The following is a 22,037-nucleotide window of genomic DNA, read 5'->3' as shown; positions in this document are numbered from 1 at the left end:
AAAATATTTAAGTAACGTTTTTTTAGTAATAGCCTTGGTCTCTATGTTTTCGCGCAAAATGGTAGGGCATGTAGCGAGTCACATGAAATGCAGTATACAAAGGACAGCCGAACTCGTGAAATTATCCACGGGCCATATTATAATGGTCTATATTATAATGCTTTCTTTTGCTCTGATGGTTGCGAGTAGCAACGAACGAATTTCCTTATATTTTTCCACTGACTTACGACTAGTTTGCTTAATAATGTGAAATCTATAATTAGCGGACACCATTGATATGTTCCCGCTAATTAGACAGCAATTGAACTCCTATTGCTTGGTACAGGAGTAAATCATGAGGGTTGACATGGGCTGAAAAACCCAGTGATAAGCCGGGTTTTTTGATGCAGAAAAATTGGTAAAATGGATGGATAAGACAGTTTCAGCGAGGTATCAAACTGTTAATTCAAGAAAAGAACAAAAAAAATTTGTCTTTGCCTGCCAATTGCAGAGTGAAAAAAGGTTAAATATGCCATTCCGATTTTTCAATTTTCAGCCAATTAGTTGTCTTTTAATTAGAAACGTTTCCATGAGAATTTAACCTAAATTCCGCGGGGTATAATATATGTCCGTAAATTAGGGCTGTCCGCCTTTTAGAGTGTCCATTAATGGGAGATTAGGTTGTATTATTGGAGAGTGCCCGTAGTTTATTTGCCATGTCATTTCAGTGCAGTTAAATCTTTTTGATACTCGTACAGTTTGATGTTAATTGAGAAGGGAATGTTGTAGTATTTGTGTTTTTTACTTATAGGTGCACATTACGCTCCTCACACTAGAGGAGGAATACCTCGTGGTTTTCCAGGAACAGGACAACACATACCAACGGCCAATCAAGTTTCTCGCGGAGTATTTCAAGCTGTAGAGGAAAATTGTCAACGAACAAGATTGGGGGTTTCGGTCATTTTTATGACATATGGACAATTTTTGGATCATGATCTCACATTAGTTGAGCACCCAGAATGTGATATTAAATCGTAAGTTGTTTTCTTAAATTATTTTCTGAACATCTTTTGTTGAAATTATTTTCATTGTCGTCCAGATTAAACAATGCCGAAAATTACGAATGTTTAATCATTATTAAAGTCATCTAAAAAATATTATAAACTTGTTTTATAGTTGCAAGGACGAAAAGGTAGCCTTTACCTACCCATGCTTTCCGATCAGATTCACAAAGAACGGTGATAGATGCACATCTAATGCCAGATCATTCCCACAATGTCAAAGTCAACGAACAGGAGGAAGAGAGTTTAACAACAAAATATCAGCTTATCTTGACGCTTCCAACGTGTACAGCAATGAGCCAAGCCTACTACAGAGATTAAGAACAAATGACGGTAATTGATTGTTGTTATTTTTTAAAGGGATAAGAGAAACTTTGACTTTTCACTTCAACTTATCTGAAACCTATTTTTGAGTTAAAGCACACTGTAAAGCTTGACATTATCCTGTGATGCCTTAAAGAATTTCACAACAATTTTTATTTCACGACATAATTTCGACATAAGATCTAAACCCATACGAATTAATAAAGGCTGGCTAACAAACTAAAACTCATAGCTAAAATTTATATATAAAACTGATAGACAAAATTGTCTCCGTTACCACGAGATGAAATCAAACAGGTCGTATCCTGTAATCTGACTTTCTGACTTACCAACGGATAAAAAGTCAAATTTCCCTTACTATTGCATTTTATTACGCGGGTAAAAGGGCGGCATCAATATTTTCGAAAATCGTGCAAAATGATTGGTTAAAACGTACGTCATAGCGGGCAATATTCCACGGTATTGCCTGCTACCATAGCAACCGTGTTTATAGTTTAAATACGGTAGCACTAAATGTAAATAAACACGGAAAAAAGTTAACAAAACGCGAAAAAGAAGTGAAACTTACTTTATCTTTTTTTTGTAGCTACAATAAAAACCTGTAATGTTTACGCGATATTCGATTCAAAAAAAAAAAATTTTTAGTTCGAATGTCTGTTCCATGGGAATAGTGTCTATAAAGACATGGTTTCTACATCCTGCCTATAATGTTATATTTTTGTAAAATGCAGCAACAGGATAATAATCCATATAATAACTATGTATTTCGGACAATACCTTCGAATATTCACCTCTGTCGCGTATTGCCCTCACAAGCTCGGGCAATACTTTGACGCCGGTCAATATTCTCCGGTATTGCCCTCATAAACAGTTATTATAGGGTTAGTATTAAGTATGTAAATTTGTATTTAACGCTTTTTTATTTGTTTTGAAATTGTAGATACCGGGCGATTGAAACTGACAAATAATTTGTTACCTTTGAGAACGGCTGGTTGCACGTTAAGACAGTGTTCATTGGTTGGTGAAGCGCGAGCTGATGAAAATCCAGCATTAAATTCAATGCAGACACTTTGGGCAAGAGAACATAACAGAATTGCTGACAACCTTAAGAAGGTGAATCCACACTGGAAAGAGGAAATTTTGTTTCAGGAAACTCGGAAGATTGTTGGAGCATTATTGCAACAGATAAGCTATAATGAGTTTGTACCTCTTCTTGCCAACCTTAAAAAATATAGTGGCTATAAAACACATGTAGATCCAAGCATCTCCAATGCATTTGCAGGCGCAGCATTTCGATTTGGTCACACCTTAATCCCAAATTCCTTTGCCCGATTAAATAAAAATTTTGATCATGCCCAGCCTGACTTATTATTGCAAAATGCCTTCAGAAATATTTTGCCAATTCGGGAAGATGGAATTGAACCAATAATGTTTGGCTTACTAAAAAACCAATCTCAAGATTTTGACACTAAATTTGCATTTGGAATTGCTAGGCGATTGTTTGTGCCTGTTGGAAGCAATGAAAACAGAGATCTGATGGCATTAAACATACAACGTGGAAGAGATCATGGTCTTCCAACTTACGGTTCATTTCGAAGGTTTTGCAAGTTAAAAAGTGTAACACGTTTTTCACAGCTACATGGCATCATTCGTTCCAGCGCTATACCGGAACTTGAAAAGCTTTATAGTACTCCTGGCGAGATCGATCTGTATGCAGCTGCTTCGAGCGAAATTCCAGAAGAAGGCAAGCTTCTTGGTCCGACATTTAGTTGCTTAGTAAAGGATCAATTTGAAAGAATTCGAGATGGTGATCGATTCTTTTATCAACGAAAAGGTATATTTACCACAGCTCAGCTTAGTGAAATCCGAAAAGTGACTTTTGCCAGAGTCTTATGTGATAATTTAAAGGGCATTGTATCAATACAGAGGGACGTATTTCGGGCTCTCAATGGAGGAGAAAAGAGAGCCGAATGCGGAAGTATACGTGGAATTGATTTTAGCAAGTGGAGGGGGAGGATTTCATCTCCTCCAGATAGTGCACCACCTCCACGCCGTAGACGTCGTTACCGTAGACCGCATTCCCGTAGACGTCGTTACCGTAGACGGCATTCCCGTAGACGTCGTTACCGTAGACGGCATTCCCGTAGACGCCGTTCCCGGAGACATTACTACCGTAGACGCCGTTCCGGTTGATTTCAACTAAAGAGACGGATATACATTAATTTAAAACATGGATAGTATAACGAATGCACGTAACTATATAATATTTTTTAATTTGTTAATTCATCATCTTAAAATGTGGTCAACAAAGTCTCAATATTATAGCAAAGTGCATGGCAGCAAAAACAGTTCATGCATACTCACACAAATATGGAGAGGATCGCTTTGCATTTTTAAATAATTATAAGGTCTCGCAATGCAATCCGTCTTTGTATTCTACTACTTTCGAATGGCACAAATACTTTAATAAATAATAACTTATCAGTGTAGATAATTACTTACTGATTTATATGTTAAATACACAAATACGCTCAAATTCTTGCATTTTGCCTGTTATCACCCGTTTTCCACCAAAAAGGATATTCCATTTAATCAAGCTCGTAGGTGTTGCAGTATTTTTTAACTTTGTCGTTTGTTAGACGGATTTTTGAGTTTAACGGCAGGGGCGGATCTAGGAATTTCTTTTGGTTAGGCAAAATTTCATAGATTTTTTGGCAAAGTAATGTCAAGGGTTGTGGTGTTGTACGAGGTAAATCGGCCGTTTTGTGTTTTTGCTGTAAAAGGAACTAAAATTTTCCCAAAAGTAAGGTTTTTAGTTATTAAGAATCCTTCTAGATTAGAAACGAAAGTTTCTTTATAGCCAAACAAATAACAGTAACCCCCGTAGTTTTACCACTTTATCCTTGTTAAAACATGCGGATGGAAAATGCGTCCGGTTAGCAAATTCGATTTGAAACAGGGTTAGCGTTTCCATAATTTCTTTGAATCACATACTGGTATTAAGTATCTTAGCATCTTTTTTCGTTTTACGCACATAATACGAGAACAAGTAATAAGTTGGGGATTTGCTTCATTTCAAAACATGCAATAAGTCTAATAACTAACAATACAACAAAAAATTACATTACAAGACAATTTTAGGAATAGATAGTCAACAGTAGTGCAACGTAGAAATATTGTTTGGAAAATTATAGTCTGTGTTAAGAACCTGCAAATGCACAAAGAAAACCAGCATATAAAAGAATGAAAGATTTCCAGTTAGACTTACAGTGTAAGATCGCAACATATAATAAACGTGTACAAAAAGTATATAGTAATCACCTCTTCATGAAGTTAATACAGTTTAGCATTAGGGTTACTGGTGTAGTTTTGCACCAATTTCTATTAAGCATTAATTTTAATGCTATGAAATTCCCACAAGAGAAAGGCAGTTTATGAAGCCAGAAAAGAGTTAGAAATTAGAAAAATAACATCAAAACATTTAACATGTCTCATATTATTTACCCTTACATGTCCCTGTCAACTATGTTTAAAAAATATTTTAATACTGTAAAATCTTTAAGAAAGTTTTAGTAACTATAAGCCAATTATGAAGATTCTCATATAAAAAGCAACATATATACAAATCCTACTCATACCCATAAGTTGACATGACATTTTGTTAGTTTACAGTCTGTAACAGAACGTTTTTTAACATGCAATTCTTGTTTCGATCTGTATATGTTTTACGTGAAAATCATTTCTATGATTTACTTGAATATTCACAAGTTATTTTGATTGATTTTTTTCACCAACTTTGTGGATTATACCAGATATATATCCATTGTTTACAGTTTTCCAATATTATAAGGATTAACAAATCTGTGTTCTTTTAATTGATGGTGATTTTCGTTGTTAGAAGAATATTCATCTTAGGTACCAGGGTGACATCAAAATATCTTATCCTAAAACAAAATTATATACGTTGTATTGCTCAGCAAGATGAGAATAAGAAATATTATAAAACAAACTTGGACTATTCTTAGATTAGGTATTGCTTCATTCTTTTGTTTTTAGCAATTTTATTACAATTAAAAGTAACATGGGAAAGTCAAAGAGATCTTCTCGTGTTCTTAAAAGTTTTAAAATGAGCAGTGGGATGTTGCATATAAAATGCACTGTTTAAAAGTTCCCACAAAGTCAAAGTTCTTAGGGACAATCACAATAAAAAAGTATATGCTAAGCGTATAAATTTGGCGGTGGGACGAGGTAGAATCCTTTGCCGTTTAATTATATCTCATACTGTATACATCGATTTCTTAGAGAACAGAAAGTATTAATAACTTTTAGTGTCTACCTGCTTAGCAGGGACACATGGCCGAGTGCTTATGGTTTCAAGGACTGACAACATTCAAAGATTACCTTTTCTGATTTGATGTTTAGGGGAGGGAAAGGGGATCTGCAGATCTATTAACATTTAGCTTGGACTTTTGCGTTCATGAAAGAGCTGTCCCTTAGTTATCTTACAAGAATGTATTCTCTCCCTAACAGAAACAAAGATACACAGTTGCATAAACGGCTACACAAAGCCTACACGAAGCCAGTGACCCTTAAGACATTAAAGAAAAAAAACTAACAAAATTCCAACTAATACACATACAGGTAGCTAGTAATACTCTATACCGAATTTAACATACACATCAAAACATCTCTCGACCGCCAAGACAGTGTTGACATAAATTGCCTCAGTTAGCTATCTCGTTTAGCATTGGGCTTTTATGTTTATAAACAATGCATTTGATCAAGGCCAAGTTAAAACCTTTTGTTTTGATAAGAAAAAGATTTAAATTACACGTTTTGTAAGAACATCTGGTGGTTTACCACTTTTAAGAATAGTGCTTGACACAAAAGTGCCTAAAATTCAGGAGCAGCTAAAACTAAAATATTTCAAGTATTACTGAATTTATTGTCTCTTGCAGAGGAAGATAAAGGTTTGGTTTGAGACAACAACACGGCACACGTGGCCAAAATACTTCTCTCCAGCATTTCCAATCCTTTCAATATCTGAAAAGGTTTCCAAATTCAAAACTTCTTTATTTAACTTAGGTGGCATACAATTGCTTTAATATTCTAGACATTTGAAGTGCTCCCTGCAATTGGACCTGATCCAGGTAAACCATGTTGAAAAAAAAACATCCACTCCATGTAACCGTACCCGTGGTCGTTTTAGGCGTTTAAACTTTAAAACCCACGGACGTTTTAGGCGTTTTTTCTTCACATTCCAGAATTTCATTCATTGGAACTTGAAAACCCGCGGACGTTTTAGGCGTTTTTTCTTCCATCTGTGATTTTCATTCATTCGGAACTTTAAAACCCGCGGACGTTTTAGGCGAATAGACATTTTGCCTAAGATCGCCCCGGGTTTGCTTATTTGAGTAAAATAAAACACGCACGCCGCGCATCGTCATAGTCGAAATCGGCGGATGCCAAAAATAAATTGATAAAAATAATTTAGTTTTTTTTATAGATTATTCTATCTATAGAGAATTTTTTTTCTAGTTCACAAAACTAGGCTTAGGCAATTGCCTAGGCTGCCTAACCCTAGATCCGCCCCTGAACGGACGGATTTAACTTCATTTTGATTACAAAAAGTCTAGGTAAATACAGTTATTTTTCTGATGCGGGACCATGTTTACCTTTAAAATCCGAATCTTATTGCTAAAGATAAGGATTTTCTGGCTCCGTAATTTTGCCCTTTTTAGATGTTTAATATTTGTAAATAAGTGAATAGTATTATAACTCCAACTTCGGTGCGTTATAAATTTAAATGCAAAATTGTAACGGGTGATAGATAATAGACGTGGAAACATGTTTTTGTTTTTAAAGTACTTAAAAGTTAACGACTCTAGTCATAGCTTATAGAGATAAGCTGCAAAGAATAATTTAACATTTTTATTTTCCAAGAACGTCTGGAGTAAATTGTTTTACAACACAGGCGCGGAATCTGATACGATATGCCCTGAATCTATTGAATTGGCAATGTTTTTACTTTATCGATTATTAGCTTGATTTCTCCGAAACTGCTGAAGTTAAAATTCTAACTTTGCAAATAGTAGCTTTCACTTTAATAGATTCCATACCTTTCATTTTATTTTCACGAAAGTTTGATAAGGGCTTGATACATGAGGCGATGCAGCCAGTTAACCGGGATCCCTTACGTGATAAGCTCTTAAAGCAATATGGTAGTTCTGATATTGTACTGAATTATTTTATTAGCTGTGCTAATTTTCGTATTTAGTACGAAAATTAGCACAGCTAATGCTTGGAAAAAATGTTGTGTACTGCTGACTTTAATAATGCGAAAATCATTAGCATTACAAGAATTAAAAAAGTAAAAGGCAAAAACGAGATCTCCAAACCTTAGCACCACCACCTACAATGTCTAAATTAAAATGGTCTGACTTTCGATATCGTAGCTTTGGTGTTTGCATGCTCCTTTCACTGAATATATTATTCACATACATGGTTATTCACATACATCAGGCTTTGTGATTGGTTTACTATGCGCGAGGATCAGCAACAAGTCGGGATCGGATCCAACCTTGCTGCAGCGGTTTGTGTAGCCGCAAGCTAAAATGAGCACTTTTCATTGTGTTATTTTGGAACCACACGTTTTTTTCTATCGTTTACAAAAACAAAGTATTTTAAAATTTAATGTGAACAAAAAAAGCAAAGGTCATACGTGCCGCGCCAGAAGAAACTGCGTTGTCAGTGTGAACTTCGCTGTACAGAATAAAACCAATACTATCCGTTATGATTTTTATAACGGCATGAAAGCTAGCCGGTATAATGTGAACATGGTCATAGATTTCCGATTAAGGAAAATACTTCAGGGTCTCGGGCCTCGGGTTTAGGAGATAGCGGTAGGGGGTATTGTGCATGCCGAAAAATGAAAGAAAATTGCATAAATTAAATTAGTACATATAACCTAATTTTATTCGATGGCATTTAGTATTGACATAAGTTTGTCAAGTCATGACTGACAGTGCAACCATTTGTGGTTGCTATGGCCTTGCATTTGGTATAGCTGGTGGGTTAACGTGGATATTTTACAACAGGGCAAGTAAATTACAGACTATATTGCAGGTAGCATAACTATAGGCAATTTTTATTTTTGTGTATTTCTTTTTCTGTTCTGTAAACGTTTTTGCATTTTCTCACTACTAGCTAAATACAGCTAGCTAGCTGGTAGCTAGGTATAATAGCTACCTACTTATGAAATCGAAAGCTTTGCCTTCCACCGTCGATCTTTAAATATTCATATTATATTAATTAAATGTATAATATATATATATAGCTATATATATAATAAATATAGCTAGCTATATATATTAAACATAAAAGCATTTGTTTTACATTTATATAGCTATATAGCTAGCTAGCTATACCATAATTTAGCTAACAGCTATTTGGTAGCTTCAAGGGTTTTGTTTTTCCACTTTGGTCACTACTCTTGCACCAAATTGCAATACACTCATAGTCCCGTGTTTTTCCTGTGTGCACAGAAATGGAGGTAACTTATCCGCTTGGTTTGTTTACATTTGTACCTCCATGTCTGCGTGCGGATCAGGCATTACCTAATCACTTAGATGCGCGTGCAAGTAAATATCGGGACTCTGATTCCATGTATTGTTTTTTGTGCAAACATATTTTAGATTTAATCCAACCTGAACATTTACGTTCTCCAGGGGTGCGTTTCCATATGAATATGCCAAGCAACAGTTTAGTTGCAGTGTGACGTAATGGTTTTGCATTAACAACAATGGACATGCGCACACATATATGCACACAAAAAAAATATATATAAACATGGGATTATCAGTGATTAAATATATTAACTGTAAAAAAGACTTATGCTAGAATTAGAAAAGTTTTCTGTTAGAAATAGAAGATAATGGTCAAGATGCGTATGGGTGTATAAAATTTGTAAACATTTGCAACTAATTTATATATCTCTCTTATAATAATGTGGAGAGTGTGTCTGTGTGTCCGTAACAGACAAAGTTAAGTGTTCTTCTGACGTTACAGAGTGACATCAATATCACTACTTTAACGTCAATATAATAATTTAAATTAATGAAGCCATTATTATCATAAAGCATTGTTGCGTAAAATAGATTTACATATTTCGTGCACAAAATCAATCTGTTTTCTTATATAAATTCTGACTAGCAAATGTGCATGTGTCTTTCTAAGATGCTTTGATGCTAAGATGCTTTTTCCTAAGTTGTTTCTGCATCATGAAAAGCTATGTCGAAATAGGTGGTTCCACGTGGTCTTTCATAATGTTTTTATGAAGGGCTATTTTGACAGGAAAAGCCATTATTACAGTGCACTTAAAACTTTAAGGCCAAATAACTTGGAAACAAGGTGGTGACGTCAGTCATTTTTTGCTGCGTTTCGGAATGGATGGGTTGGTGATGTCATTCGAAACCCTTTAAACTCCAATATCTCTGCAACCGTTTGTCAAAGATACATGATCCTATGCAAATATACAAATTTCTAAATAAAAGGTTTATGTTTTGGCAGGTGTTTCCTGACTTCACCAAAATTTTTTAACACTTAATCTCTTAGGCATTTGTCAAGAACGTGAGCCTATACATTATTTCGAACAGCATGATCAGCAAAACATCTAAAAGAACTTATTTTTTCATTGTTCTTATGCCTAAGTGGATGACTAATAGTTACATAATTTTTTTATGTAATTAACCATACCTAATGAGAGGTGGACGCCACTATTGGTGTTAGGAGTCACCTATAACTGACTTTATGTTTTCGAAGTACTAGATCGACAAAAAGTTATGCTTGTCCTTACAGCTGTTACCCACCATTATTATTTAATTAATTTTGCTTTATAACTCCAGTCATTTGTGCCAAGCTCTAGTTGAACAACACACACAAATTGTTTAGACTTAAGTTGCTTAGGTAAATAGATGTGCATATTTTGCATGGCTAGCCTCACTAATATCGAGGAATGTACCCTGTCTATTATTTCCAGGAGGGGCCATGGCTTAGATGCAGAGTCCTAGAGTATTTAATGCTCATTTTGAGCTACACAGACCGGCCTGCGCTCTACTAGACAACTCCTGGCAACATTCAACGGCTCACACATGGAGCCGTCTCCCCAACTTTCCTCACAAGGCTTGGGTTAACCAGGGGCCATAGTAACATTCACTCGCCCATGTTGAATCAGCGTCAAGAGGAATCGAACCCTGGTTTCCCGCACAGAGTACGAGAGCTATAGCCAGTAATCTACAGCGCCACAATGACACCTAATTGGAGTTTACTCAGACCGTTTGTACCTGCTATACCCTGTTTGCGTTTTAGAATGACTTGAACCATGTTTCCAACAATAAATATATATAATTGCTTAAAAAAAAGTTGAAAAAGTTATAATATTTATCAGTTAAGTTTTCATGCACTAAGTCATCAGACTATAAACAGTAAGCATTGCGTTGTGTCTCAAAATTACGACAATTTTTTTAGCGTATAGGAACAAGACGTTTGTACACTGTTGTGAATTATGCATAAACAGAAAATTGTGCATGTCAGTTTGTTCAAGTAACACAGCTTTATTTTTTTTTATTGTGTACAGTTTTTGTTTTACACCTGAGTCACCTGAAAAACAAGTACATATGTTCTTGTTACTGTTATTATTGTTATATGTTATTCTCATTTTGTTTGTCTTTATCATTTACCATAGGTACCATAAGTGATAGTGTACTGTGCATGATTGATGCCTGTCAAAGTGTGTAATGTTATCCTTTTTAACTACCTCCTACCAGAATTATTGACCAAGTTTGTCTGAGTGGCAATTGTCAACACAGCACTTAATAATCCAGGGCAGTTGCATTGACCGCCAAGATAGCTTTTGAAGCAATGCTTCATGATTAACATCCAAAATGACCATCTTTAACAACCTGCATGGATATAAAAGTACACAAGGCAGCACACACCAGTCTCATCTTTCCACACACTAAACCATGTAAAAGTGAGTTTGAATCTGCCCTTCTATTGGCTGTTAGCCCTATGATTAGGGGTTTATCTGGAGTTTTAGACAGAAAGCTATTCAGTAGCTTCTTAAATACTGGAACATCACATTTTTTACATTTTCTCACTTCTTTTGAGGAAGTGAGGAAGCTCTCAGCTTCTAAAGGTTGCTAGGTAAGGTGCAGTTGTAGGGTGCTAATAAACATTTCCTACCCAGGTGTGGGCAAAATAAAATAGTATTGTTTAATTCTTTTTGCTATGGAGTAACAATGCTTTGTAGACTCTGTTTTTATTTCAGCTATTGTTGCGTTAAAGTTATTTTTTGAAAAATATGTGACAGTCGCAACACCATAATGGTGTATGCGCTTTACTTGACTTACGACATACTGTATACCTGTACTAAAGTGTTCCACCTAATCATGTGACACAGTTTACGGATCTTATTATTCAACGTTTTTATTATTATTCAACGCCGGATCACACCTTGACGTTTGGCTTACCCCTGCGTTTCGACGCCAAGTTTCCCGACTATCTCTTTAATAATAGTATTTTGTCTGTCTGTCCGCGAAAACCGCGTCCTGTTACGGAAACTCGAAATGCGATATATAAAGGATAAGCGACCCCGTTGATTTTTCCACTGGTTAACGGTAATCTATATTATATTACCTGTATACATCTGTCTGTCACGCAAGATGGTAAACGTAGTAGCGATACACATAAAATGAGATAAATAAAGGACGAACAAAACCGTGAAATTTCCACGGGTCACCGAGTAGTCTTTACATAAAAGATGAAATATTACTATCATAAGATGCCCCAACTGCCCCAGTCTGACAGACATGGGATCTTTTTAAAAATTAATAGTTTTTAATGGAAACGGTGTTACCATCACATCTCATAAAATCTTTTAGCACAATGTAATTTTTGAGTTAAAACAACAACGAATGTGCCAAAACATTTTAGTCTGTCTGTCTGTCTGGCTGGCTGGCTGGCTGTCAGCTATAAAATAGTAGCGGCGAGTGGTGCAGGTTTCATTAAAAATAGGTGATAGAATGGTACATTACTCACAGAATTAAACCCTGTCCAGGCTTTCAAAATATAGCGATGTGTCTTTAAACCGGCTTTTGTATGTCCGTTTTATAATTCTTTTTCTTTTTTTTTTAATTTTTTTATTTATATTTTTGAAAAGTTCGGTGGATTTTAATCACCTTATTAAACTAATATTTATACAAATTTTTGTACCTGTTTGGTGAGACCAGGATGTAGAATTACCCTACATACTACATTACTTGTGATTTTTAGCTACTTTGATTTCTCGTTTCATATTTTGTCCTTAAAAGTGATACACATATATAGCTATGGCTATAGCAAGCCACATAATTCTCAGATGGTTTTGTGTCTTTAGTACTGAGGTTGTGGCTAAAGGTAGGTTTTGGAGTGTATTATGAACTTGGCATATCAATTTAAAACTATTCTTAAACAGATTTATTAATACTTATATTTTGCCAAATATGCCCAGCTTGACAGCCTGTATTTCAAACAAACACCCTGATATTAGCTACCCTTTGGTATGGTATTTTTAACTATAACAGAGTTGTTTTTTTGGCACATTTTACGAGGCCTTAATTATCAAAAGTAAGAATCACGATAAATCCTCGACCTGGTTTAAAAACCTAGTTGGATATGAAAGCGTATTTTAACCAACATTTGACCTAAGAACATAATGACAAGCTCAGTTGCTCTGAAAGTTTTTTCAAATTATTTTTACCGGAATTTAGAAATTATAGCTAATACAAAATTTCATTCCAACTTTATTACCTTGGTTAAGAATGTTCTCAAGTTATTGCATTTTTTGATTTCCACGAAAAAATCCAAAAAATGGTTAATCCTATTTTTACCAGCATCGTGTTGTTAAAATATGCAGTGATAATCAATGCCTGCAGATATTAAATAACTCCATGCTTAGATATATCATATTAGGACTTTTAATATTAGACTGTAAACTTACTAAAATAGCAATACTTTGCCTAATGTAAAAAAGCCCTATAGCTTATATATTTCGGCTACGACCAGTTTGATTTGTTTCGTTTTGTTGAAACAGCATCTTTCCACTTTAACCCTATTGGTAGGGTTGAAGATAAGACATATCATTCTGAAAGTGATTGAGAAAAGCGGCTTTACATTACACAGCAGTGTTCTCAGACTCAACCAAAGAAGTATTCTATACATCTAATTTTGCTTCACCTTTGCTTCACTGGAAAGTTTTGCCCGAAAATTATTTAGGACCCTTTTTTTAATGATCAACTTAAACAGGGTTGTCACACCTCAAAGCTCCTTAAACCCCCCTTTTCAAAGCTCCATAACCCCCCCCCCTTCTCAAGGCTTCTCAAACCCCCCTTCTCAAAGCTCCTTAAACTCCCCTTCTCAAAGCTCCTCAAACCCCCTTCTCAAAGATCCTTAAACCCCCACTTAAAGTACATTTTTTCACATTTCGGAAATTCTTCTTCTAACATTTTCTTCTTTTAAATTCTTTTGCTTTGATATTAGTAATATTCGAAATAAAGTAGTTCAGCTTGCTGCATGTTTTATCTTTAAAGGTGCTCCCATCATATATTGTTTTTGCCTCAAGGTGGTAGCTTTAAAATCTCAAAGCTTTTCAATTATTTGAAGAAACATCTAAATCTTCTCAAATCTGCTATTTTTGAATGTTATTTTTAGATCCTAAAAATCCTGAAAATTTCTAAATTTAAATTACGCCCTGAAAATGGGAAACATTCTTGACTAATTTATCTATTTTTTTAGAATGTAGAGAAGTTTGAAGTGGATAGTCGGCTTTTAAACCATGTCAAAAGCAAAGGTGGCACAGTACCATACGTAGCTGTCACTGGCAATGTTGTTCCAGATGGGAGTTTTATCACAGGCAGTCTAAACAAGAATTCGCAAGGTGTTATACAAAGGCTTTCGACCAGGGAACTGCAGTCTAAATGGATTCCTAGGTCAAAAACTTGGTAAGAATCCTTTTGTGAAGCTTGGACAGGAAATTTTGTAGTTTTTCGCGTGTACTAAACACGTTCGTTTGTCGTTGCCGATGCAGTGGAAATTAATGATGCGCATGTGTAGAATTTAAGATTACGGTATTTTTTAAATATTTTTTTACATTGTAACGCTAGGGTCACTGAACCATCTTAAAAATTTTAGCTCCAAAAGATTATTAAAAAAACAACTGGAAAATTTAAACATTTTTTTAAATCGAAAGAGTAGCCAAGGTCATTTTAAATCAAAACAAAATTTAGTGCATGCGCATTTTCCTCCTTAAACGAACGTGTAAATCAGTCAAATACATTTTTTAACATGAGATTCGATAAAACCTAATCATTTCGAGCAACCGTGATTTAAAAACGTCCATTGCAAAATTATAAGAAAACACTACATCCCTTTCAAAATATTGATGATTTTAAATCCAATGTTATATTGGCGCACACATCACTTCGTTTTTTAAGATGAACGGCACAATGAACAACAAGAAAAATAGCGTCGAATTTTTGTGACTCTTATTTTTACCAAGAATAAACTATAGTAAAAAAAAGGTTAAATTTTTTTATATGGATATTCGAATGTTTTGTTTTCTCCTTGTACATGTCTTCGAAAAATTGATACAATGAAATTCAAATCGAACGTTTTCTTTCTTTATCAAAACATTGTTTTTACAACCTGGTTACAAGTAAATCTTTAGAATGTAATTCTGTTTTCTACAAACCGGAACAACATAACTATCAGTAATAAATACAATATAAACTGTTTTGTCTATCTCTTCCGAGAAATATTACCCTCTCTCAGCGTATCAACCTCATGTAATATTTCTCGGTTAGATAGACAAAACCTTTTACATTGTATTATTATAAACAGTCCTTAAGTCTTCAGATCTTTGATTATAAACTCCCTAAAATTTGCCCATCATCAATGCCCATTAAGAATAGGACGTTTTGACTGCACATGAATGCTACCTTAAGGGGAGAAAATTTGCTTGAAGTAATTTTCGCGAAATTTAAATTCACGATTAAAATTTTTTTTTTTAAATTTGGCGGAATTAATTTTTGCTATTTCGTAAAACCTTACAAACCAGAAATCATTAAAAAATTTGAATTTCGCTTAAATTAATTTCGCAATTAAAGTAAACTTTTCATTTCTTTAAAATTCTCTTTTATCCAAAGTTTATCATTGCAATGCGCATGCGTTCTTTGTTACTCTCTCTCCTTCTTTCTTTTTTAGGTCAGATGACTTTAAAACGATTTTTTCTCACACGCATACAGTACCCTTTAGTTTGGAGAGCGGTAAAAACATTAAAGTTGCCGTAGAACATCCTTTAAAAGCAGAGCATTTAGAATTAACAACAGAGTTTCATCATTACGAGCCATCACAGACAGCTGTTACAGATAAGCTCATAAATTTCGTAACAGGAGAGTGTGTGAAAGGGATAGAGAAAAGTGAGAAGTTTTTGTTAAACAAAACAAAATTGACAGCAATTGGTTTAGTCACGCTTGAGAGAAACAATAAGTTAAAAATTGCGCCACCTACAATTAGCGTAGCTCAGTATGTTTTAACAAGACATTCTGTTGAGGATTTAATAGATTCACAACAAACATTCATTCATGTTTTAAAAATTATAACTTGGTCACTTCTACTTGTCAGTGGTGCCTGCCTGTCATATTGGTTTTACAAGCGATACATAGTGAAGTATTTGGAGGCTAGAGAGTATAGCCGTTTATACGATGATTTTAATCAGACTGAACAAAATGATAATAGTTGTGTTGTCTGTATTGAACGGTCACGAGATGTTGTTATTTTGCCGTGTGGTCATGTGTCTTCATGTAGGCGTTGCACGGAATTGCTTGATAAATGTCCGATATGCAGGGGTCATATACAACGATGTGTACCGATATTTCTAAGTTAGTTTAGGTAAACCAAGTTGCAAAACGTGCATGTTCGAATCTTACGATGTACCTTTGTTAAAGCATGCCTAAGCAAATATATTTCTTTTTACATTCGAGCAACACGATCTCGTGAGGAGCAAACCAACTTTTTTTTGTCAATTTAGGGATTTCGCCAACTCAAGTTCTACACAGTAAAATTTATGGCAAAAAGTCAACAAATCACGAATCCTTCATCTAGAAATGTTTTTAATGGTATTTTCTCATTCATAAATCATGTTTACTTACTACATTTCTGCTTCGAACTTTTAGGATAAAAAATAGCTAACAGGCCAATTATTTCACTTTGTGGTATTTTGCAGATAAAGTGGAGGTGAAGGTGGGGGTGAAATGAGCGCTTTGTGGTTAATTTAGTTTAAAAGAGGGGAACAATTCGGGGTATGGTTATTTTGCACTCTAGAGTATAGTTAGAATCGTACGTCAATAAATGCATTAACCTCTTTGGTGTTGTCTTGTGCTTGGATTGTGAACTTGTATGCACTGGGGTAGCCATGGTAACACATTTATGTATTGTCAACTATGCATTAAAAAAACCGTTTTTTATACCGTATTCTCTTTGCTCAATATAGCTGCGCACATCTTTTCCGGGTCCCGCAGATAAATGATTTCGCTGACGGACGAACTCATGCAAATTTATAGGGGTTATTAACAATCAACGTAATAGCTCACACAGCTTTATTTCGTGTTCCTGCTAATCTGAGGTATTTTTGTAAACGTTACGGCACAGCACGAGAGAATTTTTGAAACAACTGTAGTCTGTTTAAAATTAAAAAAATAATCTGTTATTTACATCAGCTACCATATTGCCTTACAATTTCCATTTTCGCACTTGAGAAAATTGAAGCACAATAAAGAAGAATAAAATCCTTTGAATTACAGCAAAAATGCAACTAAATGAAATCAAGGCATTAAAGGTACAGTTTTGCTTCCTCACTTTTTTAAAACTACCTTTATGTCGAAAATTTTTATTCAATAGCTAGACCTGAAATATACGCAGAATTGCTGCAAAGAAAATAAGAAATGGGGCGGACAACAAATTTTGCCGCATCAATAAAATAAGGTTAAAGAGTGAAAGAAAAATAATAGATTTGTAGATCTTAAAATCTACGAAAGAAATAACCATAAATAGATCGCTATGTTTCAGAAAAATACTTTTTCTTTTTAGCAACATTGACAAAGAATTATAAAATAAGTAAGTTTTAATACTTACCAGTAAATATATATCTTCTATTTAATGTCGCAGTAACAGTATTTTGTGATCTTAAATAGAACATATAACTAGTCGTTAGCCCGTGGAAAAATCCACGGGTTCGCCGTCGCAGCTAAGCTACCATTTTGCGTGACAGACAGACAGCCATTACGGGCACTATAATATAGACTAGTCGTTGCCCGTGGAAAAATCCACAGGTTCGCCCGTCCTTTATATTTACCCGTCGCGACAAAGTGGATAAAAATATATCGCATTTGATATTCGTGTTTCCGTAACATCATTTTCTAACTTTGCGGGGGGTCCGCGCAGAGACAGACAGACGACGGCTATTATTATAGAGACTAGTCGATGGCCCGTGGAAAAATCCACGGGTCCGCCCATCCTTTTTATACCACTTAAGTCTCGCATTTGGCTTACCCTGGTGTCGAAACGCTGGGGTAAGCCAAAGTCAAGGTGTGACCTGACGTTGAACACTCTGTTGAGCGCTTAATAAACTGTGCCACATGATCAGGTGGAGCGCTTTGGTACAGGTTTACAGTATGTCGTAAATTAAGTGAAGCGCATACACCATTATAGTCTTGCGACTGTAACATATTTTTCAAAAAATATTCCCCGCGACGATAGCTGAAATACAAACAACAGTTGGTACCCCATCATAGCAAAAACAATCAGTCAATATTATTTTATTTTGCGGAATAAGTTTTTGTGAAAGTTAAAAAATTTATCGTGACACTGGGCTAAGCGCTTACTACAGTTAAAACTTTTTCACGGACTCTGTTTAAAAAAAACACAACAGAGCTGAGCGGTTAGTCCAGGTAAACATTGTTGCACATCCATGCAGACGTGATTACCGAGAAAGTTTAAAAATGAATTGTCACATTGGGTTGACCCCTTAGTACAGGTAAACCACGTTGTAAATGCGCATAGCCATAACAGCCTTTACCAAAAACAACAGTCTGTTGTTAACCCTGGGCTAACCGCTTAGTATAGTTAAGCAGAGTTGAACAGGCGTATAGGCGTAATACCCTTTTCCAAAAAAACTTCATTGCAACTTCGGTTTAATTGAAAACACAGGGAAACAGCCTGTCATTAGCGGTTCAGCTAAAATAATCTGTCAGTCATTTTATTTGCACAAAAAGTTTTCAGGAAAAAATAATAAAAGAAGTAGCTAGCTACCTAGCTAACTGCATTTAGCATAACACTTTTTGTTTAAGAATATTGTTGTAGCCAAACTGCATTTTTATACTCTCATTTTTTAGTCAAAGATGGGAGCTAGCTAAATGGCTACAGTCTCAACACAAAAATAAATGGTGGGTAGGATAAAAAGCTGTTATACCATACAGAATAGTAATAAGTAAGGTTCTAGCTAGCTAGCCTCCAAAATCTTCGTTCCTAGCCAAAAATCCTAAAACTGGTGCGTTTAAGATCTGTACGTGACTAAAAACGTGACAATATATTTACAAAAAACAATATTACGAAAGTAAAAAGCTTATAGAAGACAAAAAGGTGAAACAGACTTACAAACAGCACTGACCCACCATTACCTTAAAAACAAAAATGGCGATCAAGTTTCGGTCCTCATGTTTCTTCGTTGGCATGCCCAGGCCACGAAAGTCTTGGATTGGTTTTTTTAAACAATTAAGCGTTTTGATTGGTGTATTATGTGCGTGCAGTCAAAACAAAGTCAGTAAAACTATCAGTAAACTGTCTCATTTGTTTTCTGTAGCTTCTGAGCGAAAACGGCGATTGAGGTCACGGGGGTAATTATTATTAAAAATGGCGTATTAAAACAATGCATTCATTTTTATCACTAAATTTATTTTTCTTACTTATGGTAATAAATTAAAGTAATTTAATTAATTAAAGAAATAAATTAATTTTTAGAATTTATTTTAATCAGTAATTTGATTTGCGATTAAACAACCCCCTGGTTTCTAAAAATCGCGGAAAGATCAACGGAATATCGGTAACCCTTTTGAACAAACAGACAGACGGAATACGGCTATTATTATAGAGATTGACAAATAATAATTGATTAAATCACATGATAACAATCACTTTTTGGCAACAACGTTGGGGCCTTTAACCACCCCCCCTAGCTCCGCCGGGCCTATATAATATAATTTATACATAGATATATAGATATCCAAAACAAAATTTGAGGACGACAAATGACGTATTCCGGATCAAATGTGGTGTACTGAGTTATCAAGGTAGTCTTTAAAAACAAAACTGAAACTAGAAGTGGATACTGATAGCCAACCAGAAATACGTGAAGAAACCATAGCTGACATTCAAATAGTATCCCCTAATTACCAAACCGTGCACTTTACGTCTCAAACGAAATGTTGCATTTACGAAAAGAAAATATGTTTTTAGATATCATGTGCTCAGTCATGAAAAAATTCCAAAAGGAAAATTTTGATTCCTTCGCCGATTAAAAAAATGACGATGGCTCTGTTAGCATAAATAATATAAATAACGATATGACGAAGTACAAATTGAGACCAAGTAGGTGGAATAGGTGAACACCGAACGGAACACAAAAACCAAAGCTGTCCATGTTAGCAGGAACTGGCAAAGTTTTATTTTTTACTTAATAGTCAACAAGGTGTAATTTTAATTTTAGATATTTATGTAGAATATAAATGCATTAAATAGCTTAAAATTGAGATGAAAATTGCCTGTGAAAAGGTTGAAAAAAGAATGAGACACCCAATTAAAAGTTCAAAACAACCAAAACAAAGCTATGTTCTAACTCTTACCTGATCACATCAAACTCTAAATGTATACAGTCAACTAAAGAAAATAAATATAATTCGCTATAATAATTGACGCTTGTTAGCTTGTAGTTAAGAAATGTGAAAGGAAAACTTAAAATAAAATTATAAATGCTTTTCGAAAGGCATCGAGTTTCAACATACTGTTTTTTTCCAATGATCTTTCTTCTGAGTTTTCGAACAACATTTTCAAACATAAAGTACATTTCATTTAAGAGCCACTATATTCAAAGGATATTTTTCGTAAACTCGCCTAAAGACTTGTGAAATATTTTCTGCAAAAGTTGAAGAACAATATACGCCATATTGCAATCGGCACTGGAAAACTATGACATAATCCAGCTTTCACAATAGTTATTCGTTTCGATTTACTAAAGCAACGAACTTTTCACCCAGGACAGATCTATATTGTATTAAGTCGTGAAAAAGTGTTTTTACCTAATAGGTATAAACTCTTTCACGACTTGAAAGAGTTTTTACCTAATAGGTATAAACTCTTTCACAACTTGAAAGAGTTTTTACCTAATAGGTATAAACTCTTTCACAACTTGAAAGAGTTTTTACCTAATAGGTATAAACTCTTTCACGACTTGAAAGGGTTTATACCTAATAGGTATAAACTCTTTCACGACTTGAAAGGGTTTATACCTAATAGGTATAAACTCTTTCACAACTTGAAAGAGTTTTTACCTAATAGGTATAAACTCTTTCACGACTTGAAAGGGTTTATACCTAACAGGTATAAACTCTTTCACAACTTGAAAGAGTTTTTACCTAATAGGTACATTAAAGGTCAGCAAATAAATTAGATACACAAACAAACGAACAGTACAATTGAATGTAAAAACATTGATACAAAAGGACTATAGCAAACATAAAGACGATATTAAGATCTTACTGAAATGCGATTTACAATAGATTTGTTTGGTATTTGCACCAGTTCCAGGTATTTTTAACATTTTAAAAAAGCGCTTTATGAAAACTTGAACTCCTGATCGAAATGAGTCCTTTTATCTTATTCAATACCTTTTAGGTAATGAAACCGTTGATGTCATCTTCCGAGATTTAAACGTAAAATGCATTAAGTGACCAGCTAGCTAGCTAGCCAGCTAGAAAGAAAGAAGCATAAGACTTTGTATGGTTGATAGTCAGCCAGCTGGAATCACCTCTTTGAAAGTTTAATTCTTGAACCTGCCTGAAATATTTTTGCAGGATTTAATGTTTACATTTGAATTGATTTTGGCGCATGTGTTACAAAATGACAAAAATGGGCTGGTCATAAAACGAGACTCTAGGGTGAAAATTATTTTATTATCAAAATTAATCCACTTAAAAAAGAAGCTTAGGACAGGACTGGTCTACAGCTTACCGTCTGCATGGATTTTTTTGCTTGTAAATTTGCGTCAGACTTACAGGAAGATTACAACACAGCATCACAATGACGCTTGTCTGATTTTGAATTTTCAAAATTGCCACACAATGTCTGTACTGCAGTCTATTATCACTCTCATTTCTAAAAATTTAGACAAACAAAACTGTTCATCTCTTACAGTTATACAAAGGTAATGTGGACAAATGATTTCCGCCTTATCAGCATCAATTATCGGTAGAACAACATAAAAAAGGGGTTGTTGATTTCATAACGAAAATTCAAAAATACCGCATT

The 22,037-nt window shown here is 34.7% G+C and overlaps 2 protein-coding genes across 2 annotated transcripts; both read left to right on the top strand.

Annotated features, from left to right (window-relative positions):
* Positions 1 to 356: 356 nt before the first annotated feature.
* LOC130625714 (eosinophil peroxidase-like) lies at positions 357 to 3,734 on the top strand. The gene is made up of 2 exons (XM_057440816.1): positions 357 to 1,373; positions 2,305 to 3,734. The coding sequence occupies exon 2, from the start codon at positions 2,424 to 2,426 to the stop codon at positions 3,555 to 3,557; it is 1,134 nt and encodes a 377-aa protein (XP_057296799.1). The 5' UTR covers positions 357 to 1,373; positions 2,305 to 2,423; the 3' UTR covers positions 3,558 to 3,734.
* Positions 3,735 to 8,248: 4,514 nt separating this feature from the next.
* Positions 8,249 to 16,821, top strand: LOC130625739 (mitochondrial ubiquitin ligase activator of NFKB 1-like). The gene is made up of 3 exons (XM_057440843.1): positions 8,249 to 8,489; positions 14,196 to 14,401; positions 15,663 to 16,821. Exons 1-3 carry the CDS (start codon positions 8,379 to 8,381, stop codon positions 16,342 to 16,344), a joined length of 999 nt encoding a protein of 332 aa, XP_057296826.1. The 5' UTR covers positions 8,249 to 8,378; the 3' UTR covers positions 16,345 to 16,821.
* Positions 16,822 to 22,037: the final 5,216 nt, after the last annotated feature.

Source organism: Hydractinia symbiolongicarpus, chromosome 14 (genome assembly GCF_029227915.1).
Source record: "Hydractinia symbiolongicarpus strain clone_291-10 chromosome 14, HSymV2.1, whole genome shotgun sequence".
Taxonomy (NCBI): Eukaryota; Metazoa; Cnidaria; class Hydrozoa; order Anthoathecata; family Hydractiniidae; genus Hydractinia; species Hydractinia symbiolongicarpus.
Note: the sequence above shows the minus strand (reverse complement) of the source record. Positions and strands in the feature narration are given on the sequence as shown.